Source organism: Lepus europaeus, chromosome 7 (assembly GCF_033115175.1).
Source record: "Lepus europaeus isolate LE1 chromosome 7, mLepTim1.pri, whole genome shotgun sequence".
Lineage (NCBI taxonomy): Eukaryota > Metazoa > Chordata > Mammalia > Lagomorpha > Leporidae > Lepus > Lepus europaeus.
Genome location: NC_084833.1, coordinates 19,795,742 through 19,811,318, shown reverse-complemented (window position 1 = coordinate 19,811,318; position 15,577 = coordinate 19,795,742). Strand labels below are relative to the sequence as shown.

At 60.3% G+C, this 15,577-nt stretch overlaps 1 protein-coding gene across 4 annotated transcripts in view; it reads left to right on the top strand.

Annotated features, from left to right (window-relative positions):
- PRDM11 (PR/SET domain 11) overlaps nucleotides 1–15,577 on the top strand; it is a 73,604-nt gene that overhangs the window by 26,536 nt on the left and 31,491 nt on the right. For 3 of the 4 annotated variants that reach the window (XM_062196265.1, XM_062196263.1, XM_062196266.1), the window contains exons 1-4: nucleotides 3,952–4,223; nucleotides 4,761–4,885; nucleotides 5,247–5,350; nucleotides 5,876–6,138. In XM_062196265.1, coding sequence (XP_062052249.1) covers nucleotides 4,767–4,885; nucleotides 5,247–5,350; nucleotides 5,876–6,138 — 486 coding nt within the window. In that variant the 5' untranslated portion in view covers nucleotides 3,952–4,223; nucleotides 4,761–4,766. Of the gene's footprint in view, nucleotides 1–3,951; nucleotides 4,224–4,760; nucleotides 4,886–5,246; nucleotides 5,351–5,875; nucleotides 6,139–15,577 lie in introns of those variants that run through there. The other variant, XM_062196264.1, reaches the window with a different exon arrangement.

Here is a 15,577-nt window from a genome sequence, read left to right as displayed (position 1 = left end):
AGTTCACGGGTCCTGCCACATCCCCTCTGCTTTCTCCCTGCTCCTGGGGCGTGCACTGTAGACATGGAGAAGGGTCCGGGGCCACTTGCACAACATTCACACAAGTGATGCTTGGTCCTGGACACTTCTGAGAATGGAAGGGGTGCTCCACTGTGCGTGCAGTCAGCACATAAGTGTCAAACAATGAGAAGTCTGCACGCTGTTGTGTTTCCCTTTTCGCTTTGGCTCCCGGGAGGCTCAGAACTACATGACAATCTTGATTGCTCACCATCTCACGAGAGATCATTGCTGTGTTTGGTACCACTGTTTATCTGTGAGGCCTACGCCACCCTTTTGGCTGCTACTCAGCTGTCCTGTTCAGCGTGCGCTTGTGTTGCAAGACGTTGCAGATCTGCTGGGTTGTGAAGGTGAGATGTCAGTGAGACACAGGACATGGCAGGAAGTGGCCCAGAGACGCCTCTGCTCGGAAGGCTTTTCTCATGAGCGGATGGTGTTCCCGGGGCTGTTTAGACCCAGGACGTGTGTTCTGCTTCTCCCAGGACCTGCTGGCTGTGTCTCCCCTGCCCTCCCGCCGGCCTCCATCCCCACCTTCCCTCCCTCCTCTCCCTCTTCCTCCCCGTCTTTAATCCTCTCTGGTGTCCACCTCTCCCCTCGCTGCCTTTCCCCTCTGGTCTCATCCCCTCCCTCTATTCTTCCTCCTCTTCCCCCCCTTCCCCCCCGGAGCAGCCAGAAGCAGATGAGCTTGCGTATTCTCCTTCAGCTCCTAGCGTCTGGCTCTCCCCAAGACTCTGCTTCAGCTCCGTGTCACATGTAGAACCTGGCACCTCTGACTGTTTCCATTCCGCCCAAGACAGCACTAGAGGCCCAGAGAGGGTGAGTGACGTGCTCACGGCCACACAGCGGGTCCTGCACAGCCCGTTAGTGGAACCAGGTTGATTCCATCAAACCCCCCACCATGCTCTGCCCCTTAGCACCTGCCTCGCCAGCCCTGGCAGAGGTCACGGGCAAAGAGCCCTGTGGGGCAGAGAATTCAAAACATCCGCCAGCCAGCCAGCCTTTCCATCTGTGATCTGCTTTTGAGCTGAGCATCTGGGGGAGTGGGACATGCTAGAGAGGGCCATTTGGTCCCTGATTCCTTTGGCAACTACTTACTGAGAACATGCCCCATGCTGGGCTGGGCTGGGACCGGGTGAGGCGAGCCAGCACTTAGAGTGAATGTGGAAGGGGGGCCGGTCCTACAAGTGCACGCCCCCGAACTGAGCGCATCCTAAAAGCCGGCGCCCCCGTGCTTGGCTTGCCTTTTGGTCGCCTTGGCCACGGTGGCCAGTGCCGTGGGAGGGGCTGGCAGCTCCGTGGCGAGCAGCCATGCTCACGGGGGGGCTTCCCAAGAGCTCATAAAGCGGCAGACAATGAAAAGCAGCACGGATCTCGAAATATCTTTGTCGCCAAAATAAAGTTGCCTTTTAATTCCATTTTCCATGGCCCTTTAGAACAGACACGGGAGGATTTCTGTCCTCACGGGGAGCGAGCTGATTCACATAACCGTGCTGGCGTGGGGGGTGGCACCACCTGGGACACTCACATCCCAGTCAGAGTGGGGATAGTCTGTGACGGTTTCACATGACAGGGGCAGAGGCGGGGAGCTGTGACGAGACTGTGTGTGTGTGTGTGGTGTGTGTGGCTGTACAGAGACAGAGCAAAGGCCGGGAGGTGTGAGGAGCAGGGGCACCTGGAAGCAGGGCGCACGGGGGCTCATCCTCTCTCAGAGCTCCCCTGCAGAGCTCGACATTGGCAAAGCTGATGGCTCACCGAGGCGCTCGTGTCCAGTCCAACTATAAGGCGCCCGTGTCCCACTTGCTGTGTCCGATTCAACACCCAGCTCCCATTCCTGACCCCAGCTTCCTGCCAGTGGAGACCCTGGGAGGGGCCAGTGATCACTCAGCTCCTGGGTCCCTGCCACAGACATGGGAGACCTGGAATGAGTTCCGAGCTCCCAGCGTCAGCCTGGCTCAGCCCTGGCCATTGTGGCCATCTGGGGAGTGAACCAGTGGATGGAAGCTCTGTGTGTGTGTGTGTGTGTCTGCCTGTCTGTCTCTGTCTCTCTTTGTCTTTCCTTCTCTCGCTGTAACTCTGACTCTCAAATGAATAAATACATCTTTTTTTAAAAACAAAGTGAAAATAGATTACAGATGAAAGCATTCAAAGAACTGTGCTCACCAAAGACCAGGCACAGTGTGAAGTGCAGTGTAGTGGGACTTGGGCTAGGGGGGGACTGCAGGCAGAGGACAGGTTCCCAGGGGTGCTGCTGCGGGGGGGAGGGGGACCCAGCAAGGTCACCCCGTGGCGGGATAGAGCACAGGATACAGGTGGGGCCCTGGGCGGCCAGGACAGGGGAGCCCCATGCGAGGCGCTCCCCAAGCATCGTGTTCTCAGAAGGCGCCCGTGTTGCAGATGGTTACCCCGGAATCCAAACACAGCACACTCCAGTAGAAGGAACTCAAAGCCATCCCTCCTCCGCGGGATGCGCGGAGGCCGGCCCCGGCCCCCTGTGCACGCACACCTGTCCCTGTAGCACGGGGAATCTCGCGCCAGCCAGAGCAGTCTGATGAGCTGCTGCAGGGGTGAGCATGGGGCACCGTGGGTAAGCTGCCCCCTGGGACGCCTGTGTGCCATATCAGGGTGCCTGGGTTCACCTTCCAGCTTCCTGCACTTGTGCACCCTGGGAGGCAAGCAGCAGGCGAAGGCTCCAGTGCTTGGGTCCCTGACACCCACGCGGGAGACCTGGATGGAGCTCCAGGATCCTGGCTTCAGCCTGGCAAAGCCCTGCCTGGTTTTTGCAGGCATCTAGGGCGAGTGAAACAGCGGATAGATCTTACTGTCTTCGCGTTCTCTGCCTTCCAAATAAGTCAGTAAGAAAAATAAATACATCGCATAACCTGCTGTATTAGCTCAAGCTCCTGTGACCGAATGCCAGCCTGGGTGGCCTACACATTTTATTTCTCACAGTCCTGCAAGATCCAAGGTCAAGGTGCCAGGGCCTGGGAACTGCCCTCTCACTGCCTCCTGTGGGGCAGAGGGCCCTGGGGTGTCCACCTCTTCCGGTGAGGGCACCTGGTCCCCCGAACGCATTTGCTCTGCATCTCCTGGCAGCCCTGTCTCCAAATACAATGGCGTGGAGCCTTAGGGGGTCACCTGCTCACCAGCGGGATTCAAACGCAGTGCCCAGGCTCCTAACCACCAGGCTTTCCCACCTGGAGGCTGGACTTTGTGGGCTGCGGCCTGACCCCACCCCACGGTGGTCACCGAGATTGTGGCCAAAGAAGACAGGACTGGGGATACAGCAGGGACCTGAGGCAGAGCCACAGAGCTTGAATGTGGGGGCTGGGGAGGTTCTTCCGTTTCCAGACTCCACCTGCGTGGCCTAGGGCCCCTCACTCTTTCCAGCTCTAGGTTCTTGCCCCTGCGACCCCCAGCCCCTGGCCCCTCCATGTTGGGTGGGTCAGTCCCCAAGCTGGAGCCCCCCCCCCCCCCCCGCATGGCGCGTCCCGGAGGCAGGGGGCGGCGGGCAGCTGCTGCGTTCCCACCCGGGGCCCTGCAGGTGGGATGGCAGCAGGGGGGCGCCCGCCGCTCAGGACCCCAGCTCCGCAGCCGCCGCCGCCCCGCCCGCCAACTGCGTGCCCCGGGGCCGGCAAGAAGCCACATGCCCCGCAAGGAATGCCGGGCGGCCGGGCGGGGCGGGCGCCGGGGGCCGGCCGAGCGTCCCGCCGCCCAGGCTGCCGAGAGCGCGAGCCTGCGCCCCGCGCCCGGCCCCCGGCGCTCGCGCCGACGGGGCGCGCACGGGCTCCCGCGGAGGGGGCGCCCGGGGCTGGGCCGGCCCCCTGGGCGCGCCCCCGGCCCCTGCGCTCTCGGGAGGCGGAGGAGGAGGAGGTGGAGGAGGAGGAGGAGGCCGTCCCGTGGCCCACACCCCTCCCAGCCGCCGGCGGCTTTGGGGCCCCGGTGGGGCGCAGGGGGCTGATTAGCCGAGGCGCAGGGGTGTGGCCAGCGGGGCCCCGGGGAGTGAGTCACACGCGCCGCTCGCCCAGTCCCGGGGCCCGGCGCGGCACCAGCCTGAGCTGCCGCCCTGCTGGGGGCCCGCACGGGGTCCCGGGGGCTTGGCATGAGGACCCGGGGGTGCCGAGGGCGGGGCCGAAGCCCGGCGGTGGCGGTGGCCGTGGTGGAGGGCGGTAAGCCGCGGGCTGGAGGGGCGCCCCGAGACAGAGCGGGTGGCACCCTAGGCCCCGCCTGTACCTGCTTGGTGCTGTGCCCTGGGAAGCCCCACAGCGGGGGACCGGTTTCAGCTGCCCGCCCGCCCGGGCCCCAGTTGCACTGGAGTGGTCCCCTTCTCACTCCCCTGGCCGACCTCTGTGCCTGGGCTCGCTGTGGTGCCCCCATGCCCTTTGCCCTTTGGCCACTGGCCTTGGGGTTCCCGGTGGGCGGTCCTTCCCAGCCCTGCCTCCTGGCCTGAGCTGCCCCTGGTCCCTGACCCCTTGGGGCTGGGTGGCTCCAGTCCTCCCCAGGACCAGCCCGGGATAGAAATGGCATTTCCTCTTGGCCCGGCTACAGCTGTTTTTGTTGTCTGTGTTCTCAAGCGGCTTCCTCTGGGGATGGCAGGGAGGGTAACCAGACTCCCAGGGACCCCTGCTTGCCCTCTCTGCCACTCACCCCTCTTCCCCTGTCTCTTTGATCGGCTTCCTGTGCCGGCCCTGCCTGCTGCTCCCCAGGACAGAATGACTGAGCACGTAAAGGAGTGCCTGGCCCAGAGCAGGGCGGCCATGGGGGACATGGCGCCGGTGGTGAAGACGGAGGCCTGCTCGCCACTCCGCGACCAGGACTATGGCCAGCCCTGGTGAGGCCCTTGTGTGGGGACTGGGGAGGGCGACGGGGTAGGGGGTGTGGCTGGCTGGCTGGCTGGCTGGCTGGCTGGGTTGGGGACTCTGGGGGAAAGTTGCAGTCCCTGCCCACCCTCCTTATCCCTGCTCTGGGCTGGAGCTGGGCCCAGGCTCCCTCGAAGCACTCAGGTGACGCCTGGGAGAGGCCTGGGCACCCAGGTTAGAGCTGCAGTCTCCCACACCCCCTGCACGGGACGGCAGCTGACGGGGGCCCCTCTGCCCACTGCTTGCCCCGTCACCCCCGGCCAGGTTCCCCGGCGTCCCTTCCCTCTCTGATGGACTCTCTTTGCTTTATTTGCTGGCCCCTGCCCCGGCCAGCTCTAGGAGACCAGACCCCTCCGCCATGGAAGTTGAGCACAAGAAACTAAAGGGGAAGCGAGACCTCCTGATGCCCAAAAACTTCCAGCAAGTGGACTTCTGGTGTAAGTGGGCTGCAGCCTCCTGCCCCTCCCCCTCCCTCGCTCCCGCTCCCATCCCTGGGCTGGGAACGCGCATCCGTGGCTCTAAGGACAGGTACTCACCTGTGAAGGACCAGGTGCAGGTCCGGCCTCGTGGAGCCGTCGGGGTGGCCGTTGTTGCTGCCATCTCCCAGGTGGGAACGCACCTGCCTCGAGTCCCGTAGCCCACGGGTGCGCAGTATTGGTTCAGATCCAGACCCACAGGCCTCCAAGGCCGCACTCGTCTCTGCTTGTTCAAACTGGAGTCAAGGGCACCGCTGGCTTCCTTGGCCTTGGCAGGTGCATTCTTTGAGCCCCAGGGTGGGAGGGTGTTAGGGTATTGCTACGATGGCCTAGGGGGCTGGGGTAGCGGAGGACCCGGCATTCCCCAGGGGCCTGCCATCTGCTCCCTGCTGCCCCGAGCTGTCCTCGGGGTGGGGTTCCCGTCAGCCCCTCGCCTTCTTTCCCACCACCACTGAAGCCCCTTCTCTCTTCCTCGCTTCCCCACAGTCTGCGAGTCCTGCCAGGAGTACTTCGTGGATGAGTGCCCGAACCATGGCCCCCCGGTGTTTGTGTCCGACACGCCGGTGCCCGTGGGCATCCCGGACCGGGCGGCCCTCACCATCCCGCAGGGCCTGGAGGTGGTCCAGGAGGCCAGCGGCGAGAGCGACGTGCGCTGCATCAATGACGTCATCCCCAAGGGCCGCATCTTCGGCCCCTACGAGGGGCAGATCGCCGCCCAGGACAAGTCAGCGGGCTTCTTCTCCTGGCTGGTGAGTGGCCCCGGGCGCGGAGGGGAGCCAGCAGGGGGAGCCACGTGCTGGCCCCAGAGCGGTTCCTGCCATCTCTTCTGGATGCAAGGATCTTGCTGGCCCCTTGTCCTGGGTGAGTGTTTGTGGCCCTTGGTGTCCCAGGGCTGGGCCGAGGGAGCCCCCTCCCCCACACACCGGTGGTCGTTGGCACATGTGCAGAAGTCAGGGTGGTTTTCCCATAATCCTCCTGTGTGGGTCTGGCGGGCCATTGTGTGGCGCTTTTTTTTTTTTTTTTTTTTAAGATTTATTTGTTTATTTGAAAGGCAGAGTTATAGAGAGGCAGAGAGAGAGAGAGAGAGAGAGAGAGAGAGAGGTCTTCCATCCTCTGGTTCACTCCCCAGATGGCCACAATGGCCGGAGCTGGGCTGATCCGAAGCCAGGAGCCAGGAGCTTCCTCCAGGTCTCCCACGTGGGTGCAGGGTCCCAAGGACTTGTGCCATCTTCTACTGCTATCCCAGGCCATAGCAGAGAGCTGGATCGGAAATGGAGCAGCTGGGACTAGAACCGGCACCCATATGGGATGCTGGCACTGCAGGTAGCAGCTTTACCCACTACGCCACAGTGCCAGCCTCTGTGTGGCATTTATAAAGGGTTCCCTGACCCTCGACCCAGGGTGGGTGACTTGGAGCCGCAGGCTGGGAGGAGGTAAGGCGTGGTTACAGCTGAGAAAAGCAGTGCCGCAGGTGCGCGGGGCTAAGCCCTGCTAGGGCCCTGAGGGTCTGGCCACCTGACAGGCTGGGACGAGTCCCAGCGCCACGGAGTGTTGGGACTGACAAGGGAACGCATACGGGGCGCCTGGCAGTGTTCATGGTACCCGAGGTGATGCCCGGAGCCCACCGAGCTCTTAGGGTTGGCAGCTTTGCTGCTCCCTCCTGACTGTGACCTTAGACAAGTACCTGACTTCTGTGCACCTGCTTTATAGCATGGGGACCACAGTAGCTGCTGGGGACGACGAAAGGAGTCAGCGTGGTCAGGTTCTTGGAATTCCGCTTGCACGAAGTCAACACCCAGTGACTCTCCGCTATTACTGTCGCCGTCATCGTCGTTGGCCTGTTGGAGGGTTTGGTGTTTCCTTTAGCCTAGGAGGTGATGAGTAGGCTGCAATGCAACCGGACAGGGGGACAAAAGAAAGTTGTGTGTGGACAGCAGAGCTGGGAGAGAGGACCTTGGAGAAATCAGGTGTGGCAGAGGCTGGGGAACGGCTCAGGGTATGGACGCAGCCCTAGGTCGGAGAAGGCTTCCCGAGGGCTGAGCTGTGACTGAGGGAAGAGAGTGTCCACCGTGAAGGTGGGTGAGGGGCATCCAGGTGGCTGGAACAGCATGAGCCAAGGCCCTGTGGCAGAAGAGAACATGGCCTGTCTGAGCAACCAGGCCGTCAGCATAGCTGGGTTGCGGCAGGGAACACAGAGGAGCGCGGGAGGAGACGGAGGCTTGGCCCCGTGGGGCACCGTGGGCCAAGTTAAGGCCTTGGCTCTTCATGGCAGGACCAACCAGGAGCCCTCGGATTGTTTGGAGTTGCAGGTGAGGGTAAGGGTGACCCGATGGCATTCATGTTTTGGAAGGGGCTCTGGGTGCAGCCTGGGTGAGTTGGTTAAGGAGGGGGGAGGGGCGGCATTGGTCTAGGTGAGTGCCCCTCCCATGCCGTGGTCAGACAGCTGTGGCGGGGAAGCCCAGGCTCAGGTGTGATGTCTGGTGGTGACATCGGGCGGGCAGTTGGATGGAAGAGTCTGGCGCTCGGATCACCTGGGCACAGTCAGAGGGCGGGGCTGTGGGGGACAGCACCGAGGGAGGAGGGGCCGAGCCGGATGTGCAGAGGGCCCGGGACTGAGCACGGAGCGCCCGTGGTGCAGTAGGAGCGCGAGTGGTCCGAGAGGTGTGTGTGCCGGCAGGCGAGCAAGGACGAAGGCTGCAGTGGCCGCCGCGCCGCCGGCCGCCGGCCGCCGGGCAGCTGAGCGAACAAAGGGCGAAAAATGTCTCTGCTGGATTTAGTGCTGGGGAGGCCGCTGGCGACTTCAGCAAATGATGCACCATGATTAGGTCGAGGGGTCTCCATGCAGGGTGAACCCCTGCGCTTGGCACATTTGGCTTTGTCTAGAGACATGTTTGGGGGGGAGGCAGTCACAGCGAGGCATGAGGTCTGCTCCTGGCATCCAGAAAGTCAAAGGCTGGGGTCCTTCCTGGTCGACATTTTGCCGTGTGCAGCGGGGCCTCCCACGGCAGTTAGCTGCAGAAGCCCTGTGGGAGAGTGTGGCCGTGGATGCCTGGTCAGTGTGGGGGCGACCAGCGGGCTCGCTTCTGGGAGGCTGGGCTGTGGGTGAGCTCAGGCATGGAGGAGAGAGAGGAGGTGGAGATGGAGTGGCAGCTCCCACAGTTCTCAGGGCCGAGGGGCTTGGTGAGAGAGGCCTTGGAAGCCCCCAGAAGCCACTGGATGCAGGCAGAGGTGGGGCAGGTGGAGGATCGGAGCAGATGGAGGCCGAGTAGTAGCCCCAGGCGGGTGCCCGTGTCCTGGTTGCCAGAACCTGTGTGCATTGCGTCCTATGGCAAAAGGGAGTTTGGGGTGAGGAGCTGATCCTGGAGCATCTGGCTGACTGCAGCGTACGTGTGAGCCTCTCTCTACGAGGGAGACACATGGCCCAAATCGGAGAGCGAGAGGTTGGCAGGTGCTGCCCTGCTGGCCTGGAACCCAGAGGGAGCCCGGAGCCACGGGATGCAGGCAGCCCCTGGAAGCCAGACACAGCCAGGACACGGGGTTTCCCAGGAAGGAGGCAGCACCGCCCACACCTTGGCTGTAGCACCCGTGACCTCTAGAACCATAGGAGGAGCCATGAGTGGGGTTTGGAGCGGTGTTGGTGGCCAGTGGTAACAGCAGCCTGGGAGAAGGCCATGGTGGCTGTGGGTATAGAGGACACGGTCAAACCATGCGGCCAGGTAGACAGGTGGCCTAGGACTGGGGAGAACCCAGAAGGCGAGCTCAGGTTGGGGTGGGTGCTGCTCAGAGCCCCTGGGAGGTGTTTCTTCTCCTCCCAGAACTGATGAGAAGTGGGGAGGGGCAGGGAGGGGGGTGAGGGGAGGGACAGTGCCGCAGCGGACCCAGAAACTTTGGGGACGGCACGAAGGTCTTGGTGCACGTGCCAGGAGCAGTTTCCTGGCCAGAAAGATTGCCATGGATGGGGTGATGAGGGTGGGGGTGGACAGAGGGAGCCAGCAAGGGTGGTGGCTTGATTTTTTTTTTTTAAAGATTCATTTATGTATCTGAAAGCATAACAGAGAGAGAGAGAGAGAGAGAGAGAGAGAGAGAGAGAGATCTTCCATCTCCTGGTTCACTCCCCAAATGGTTGCAATAGTTGGGGCTGGGCCAGGCTGAAGCCAGGAGCCAGGAGCTTCCTCCAGGTCTCCCACGAGGGTACAGGGGCCCAAGTACCTATCTTCCCAGGTGTACCAGCAGGGAGTTGGTTGGGAAGTGAGGCAGCCAAGACTCCAACCACCGCCTGTATGGGATGCCGGCACTGCAGATGGAGGCTTAGCCTGCTGCACTGCGGCACCAGCCCTGGGTGACTGGTTCTAAAAATCGGGTTGCCCGCTGAGCAGTTATTGTGTGTCCACTGCATACCAGGCCACTCTGTCATTTCGAAGTCTGCTTTTCGCCACGACAGTGCTGCCGGGAGCCGCGCTGCCTGGCTCGTTCAGTGGAGAGACACACAGGACCCAAGAGGTTAAGTGGCAGCCCCGACCAGCTCATGGTGGGCCTTGGTTCCTTCAAAGATGGCGCTCTCCCCAGTGCCAGGGCCGTGACTGAGGGAGTGGAGCCGTTGGTGTGAGGTCATTGTGGTGCGGGTCCAGAGTCAACCCAGCCTCACGGAGACAGGGAGACAGAGCAGCCGCAAGGCCGTACACTCGGCGCGGGGAGCCCTGCCCGTAACAGACACGCGTGAGGTTTGCGCTGTGCTTTATGGAGCTCATGGTTCAGTTACGAGGAGCAGGGCTCACGGCGGATAGGAGGGGAGGAAGCTGATTTCCAGCCAAGCAAGCCCGAAGCAGACCTGGTGCACAGGGCGGGAGGTGGGGAGAGGGGGCTGCTTTTCACAGGAGAGATCAGAGGAGAGGCAGGAGGGTGGACAGGAGTCCGACACAGGAAGCCACGGACGCTCAGTCTGCAGGAAGACCATGACGGGAAAGTCTGGCTCTGCCAAGCACCGGGATGTTTGGGTGCCCTCCTCCCGCTGCCAGAGCCCGTGCCCCGGGACAGCCCGGCCGGGGAACGCTGGGAGTCATCAAAGCCCATTCTGCCCAGCTCGCTCCCTGGCGTGGCCTGGATGGGAGGAAAGTAGGAAGTCCTGGTGTTGGCAGCCTCACTATGGACAGCCCCACCCGCCAGGGTGGGTGTGGCCTGTGGCCGGGGGCGGGGTCGGCGTGCTCCTGGGCCATCCAGAGGTTTGGAGGTCAAGGAGGTTCCTTCCCAGGGCTTGGGAGCTGCAGCAAGTGCAGGGGTGGGTGTCGGCAGGGAGGGGCTGGAGGTGGCCGGACAGTGTGGAGGCTTTGACCTTCGTGATCCCGAGTGGTGAGAGGCATTGCGGGCCTGGAGAGGACAGGCGCTGGAAATGACTCACGGAACAGGTGCCAGCGTGTGTGTGTGCACACGAGTGCGTGTGTGCGTGTACATGTGTGCACATGCATGTGTGTGTGTTGCATTCCAGGCTTCAGCTGGGAGGAGGCAGGCGCGAGGGCCAGCTCTGCCTGCTCAGGTGCTGGTTGGAGAGATAGGGAGCCTTGGGCTGAACCGTGGCGCCCAATTTTGGACCAAGGCCTGGAAACTCTACCTCCTAAAGACACTGCGGTCATTTGTCAAATCCCGTCGCAAAGCTTTACGTGCTGTTGTCTTTTCTTGACATGCTGAGTGCCTCCAAATGCTGGCTCCCAGCCCACAAAGCGCGATTGTGCCCGCGGCGCCTCGGTGACGTGTGCATACCCCACTCGGGTAGAGATGGTGACGGTGTCACGGTGGGCGTGGCTGTCGTCCGTGTTTAGTGAGCACTTACTCGTGTCCGGGGCTGTGCGTGGTGTTTTCAAGCCCCATCTTATTGGGCCCCAACATCAATTCCGTGACGCAGGCATTGTTCGACCCATTTCGCAGCCGAGAAGACGGAGGCTTGGGGAGTCGTTTTGCACAAAGCTAGTGCAGAGTTGGACTGGGGTTCTAGCCGCAGAACCCCCCGTCTCATTCCACCCCTGGTTCAGTCCGCCTCCCTTGGCACACCCCTGCCTACCACTGGCCTGGGTTGACTCTTCGCTACTCTCCCTTTCCTGCCCGGCACAAGTTCCCTCTCCAGTCCCTCCTATGCAGCAGGAGAGGTGCTCCTACCGTGTGCAGCGTGGGAGCCAGCGCCTGGGTTTGTGTGGACCCAGCGGCCATTTCTTCTCTGAATCTCTCCTGAGTGGCCTGGCCTCCCACGTGTGAGTTTGACGCTCACTTCTGGCTGTTAGAAAAGAAATGGCCCTTCCTCAGCTTTCTCTCCGCCTTGGCAGTTCTGAATGCCCTAGATCATTGCCAAGGTCATCCAGACACTGCAGGCCACGGGCGATGCCGTGAGCACCGGGCCTGGGGGTGCCACACAGCCGTGTGGGTTGATCAAGAGGCAGAAGACAGGGGAGGCTGGTGCAGGGTCCACTCAGACCCTTCTTGTTCCAGAAGGGATTTAGGGCTGCCTCGCGGGATGCATAAGACATGCGTTGACAGCGCGTTATGGTTGAGGGAGAGGGAAGGAGGATGAAGGCAGAGACCCCGAGTGGAGCCGGGAGCGAGGCTAATGGCGTGCACCGTGATGAGCTGCAGATGCACTTGTAGCTTTGTAGGTCCCAGATCCGGCTGCCGCAGGGAAGGGGGGCCTGGGAAGCTTCTGGAGCTTTCTGTCCATGCCACGTGAAATACCAGGCAGCCCTGAGGGGTCGGCCCTTCAGGGTGCTGCTCCTGGGCAGATTTCCTGGGGGCCTCACACAGAGGATGCTATGGGATAGACCCGCCCACCCCCTGCCATTCAGCCTGCCCGTCTGCCCAGTTCTCACTGTTGTAGGGAGAAGCAGATGGGAGGTGGTCTTTTCAGTGTTTCCCATTCCGGCATCTGTTGTAAAACAGAGATTTATTTTAAACTTGGACTTGGATGTGCAAAAGCTCATGGCCGATCCTCGAGAGTAGAGGGTCTCGGAGACCCTGAGTGCCTGGGCTACGTGGGAACATAAGCAGATGATTGCAACAGCCCAAGTGTGCAAGGGATCATGGGTCCGTCCAGGGAGAAGAGACGGGCGTTTGAGACAGATTGGGAGTGAACTTGCGCACTCGGGCGTGAGCGAGGAGTGTCATGCTTGTTTGTTAGTTTCTATTAAAATCTTTTTTCTTAACTTTCTGTTTCTTTTATTATTGTTTTAATTTATTATAGAGGCACAGAGGGAGGGAGGGAGAGAGAGAGAGAGAGACAGAGACAGAGACAGAGACAGAGAGAGAGCTCCTATCTGCTGGTTCACTCCCCAGATGGCCACAATGGCCAGGGCTGGGCCAGGCTGACTCCAGGCTTCAGTGGCAGGGACCCAGGGGCTGAGTGATCACTGGCCCCTCCCAGGGTCTCCACTGGCAGGAAGCTGGGGTCAGGAATCGGAGCTGGGTGTTGAATCCAGACACGGCATGTGGGACACGGGCGTCTTAACTGTTGGACTGGACACGCGCGCCTCGGTGAGCCGTCAGCTGTGCCAATGTCGAGCTCTGTGGGGGAGCTCTGAGAGAGGATGAGCACCCATGCGCCCTGCTTCCAGGTGCCCCTGCTCCTCACACCTCCCGGCCTTTGCGCTGTACAGCCACATACACCACACACACACACACAATCTCGTCACAGCTCCCCGCCTCTGCTTCTGTCATGTGAAACTGTAGCAGACTATCCCCACGCGCAGACGTGGGAGCGTGGCCGCGTCCTGATGATAGGTCACTGATGAGCACTGAAATGTGAATTTCTTACGCACTAGAAGTGCATGTAAATGAAACTACCGGAAAATAACATTTCCCCATTGATGGGGAAAAACAATGAGAACAGGTGCAGAGGAGCTTGATGTCCACAACCTGTGGCCCCCGGCCCGGGGCAGCCCTGCCTCACGGACAGACCGGGTTCAGCTGGGGTCTCCAGTGCCCCCGAGTATTGGCCTGCAGTGTCCCCTGGCCAGGACTCAGTCAGCACCGCAGCTCGCGAGGGTCTTCACGTCTCCTTAGTCTCCTTTCTTCCCCAAGGGGCCCCGGCGCTGTTTTTCTTCTTTGATGTCGGTGCTGCTGAAGACTCCAGGCCAGTGGCTTTAGATTTATCTGCTCCTTGTCTCGTGATAGATTCGGGTCCCACGTGTTTGGCACAGGCGATATGGTGTCTTTCTCACTGCCTGGTGTCAGGAGGCACGTGGTGTCAGTTTGGTTCACCTTTTACCCGATAGTTTTGGTGACTGTGGATAATTCTTGTCCATGCCAGTTACTCCTTACTGTTCGTGCTTTCCAAAGATTTTTCTTTTTTTTTTATTTTTTTTATTTATTTATTTTTTTTCTTTTTCATAGGCAGAGTGGACAGTGAGAGAGAGACAGAGAGAAAGGTCTTCCTTTTGCCGTTGGTTCACCCTCCAATGGCCGCCGCGGTAGGCGCGCTGCGGCCGGCACACCGCGCTGATCCGATGGCAGGAGCCAGGGGCTTATCCTGGTCTCCCATGGGGTGCAGGGCCCAAGGACCTGGGCCATCCTCCACTGCACTCCCTGGCCACAGCAGAGAGCTGGCCTGGAAGAGGGGCAACCAGGACAGGGTTGGTGCCCCGACCGGGACTAGAACCCGGTGTGCCGGCGCCGCAAGGCGGAGGATTAGCCTAGTGAGCCGCGGTGCCGGCCCAAAGATTTTTCTATTGCTTCCATTTCTTCTCCATTTATTGCTTGACATTCTGCAATTTCAAAAAGAATTTGACCTCCTCCACTTTCCCCCCACCCCAATTTAAAAACCACTTTCAGCGTCCATGTAGACTCTCCAGTTCTATTTTGTTCAACGTGCTGTGCACCATTTCAGTCATTGTTCATCTTGATGCTGAAATTACCCCGGGCCTGGCCAGTGGGAACTCTTTCAGACTGGGTCCTTGTCCTCTTGTGGCGGGATGATCTCAGTTCTTATCTTACGCTGAAAAATTTCCACGTGGGACCGGGATAGTGAGTGAGGCGAGATTTATTGAAAGCGAGAACCTGCTGTACCTGTCGGGAGAGGGCTCCAAGGGAGGAATCACCAAAGAAGCCTGCTGGTGCTGGCTCTTTTATACACAACGAGGCGCTCTCTGATTGGCCCCTTTCTGAAACATGACTACAGATTTCACCAATCAAAGGGAGGAATAGAAAAGCAACTGATCAAAAGACAGGGGTAACGACCAATCAGGAGGCCAGAATAACAACCAAGCAGCGAACTGGAAGTGTATGCTAATGAGACGTGCCTGGTTTGCACAGATGTGTGCAGAGTGCTCACCCGGGTCTGCCTGGAGATTGCGTTGTGTGTGTCTCCCTGGTGTCCTGTCTCCCTCCCCTGGGGGTCCTGGAGAGGTACATGGTGTGTTTCTTCTCTGTTGTGTTTCTCTTTCCTCTCACTGGGAACATCTCCGTCCTCACTGGCACTGCTTTGCGTTACAGTGCAGCGAGATCTTCCAGCCGTCTCTCCCAGGAAGACTGGTTCTTTCTAGTGGGAAGCGATGTTCAGAAACCAAGGCACTGGGCACTCCGTGGGTAGCTGCTTCTGCAGGGTCTTTGCCTCTAGGCCTGATGTAGGTTTGAGAGGTTAGTGGAAGCGAGTGGCCTGCCAAGTCAGAAACCAGAGGGATGTGACATCACCGGCAGTGGGCACAGCATGTGCAAAGGCCCAGGGGCACACGTGTGATGCAGAGGTGGGGTATGGCAGGTGCTTGGATGGAAAAGTGGAACAGGTGCTACTAGAAAAAAGTCACGTTTCTTGTGTTTTCAGATCAGAAAACCCAATTCATTCAATACCAGCTTTTCAGGAGCGCAAACTTGCACTGGGATCAGACCCCTCTTAATATTGGAAACATTAAATAGGCTCAGGCTGTGTGGCTGTTTTGTAAATAATTGGTTATTAAGTCATACTACAAGCCAGGGAGCTCCTCCTGAAACATCTCCCATGCCGGTGGACCAGTTTTGACCGAGGCGGAGTCTGCAATTCTCAGGATCTCAGAGAGTGGATGCTGAGCTGGCCCAGTGTCCCCAGGAGGGCCCAGGCTCTGACCGGCCCGTCCTCACCCCTCCCCCGGCCCCGGCGGCTCTGCTGCAGCTGCTTCTCACTCATGTTGTGTCTAGGCTCGCGGAATGCCAGAGTTGTATTCATTTTATTTTAACAATACA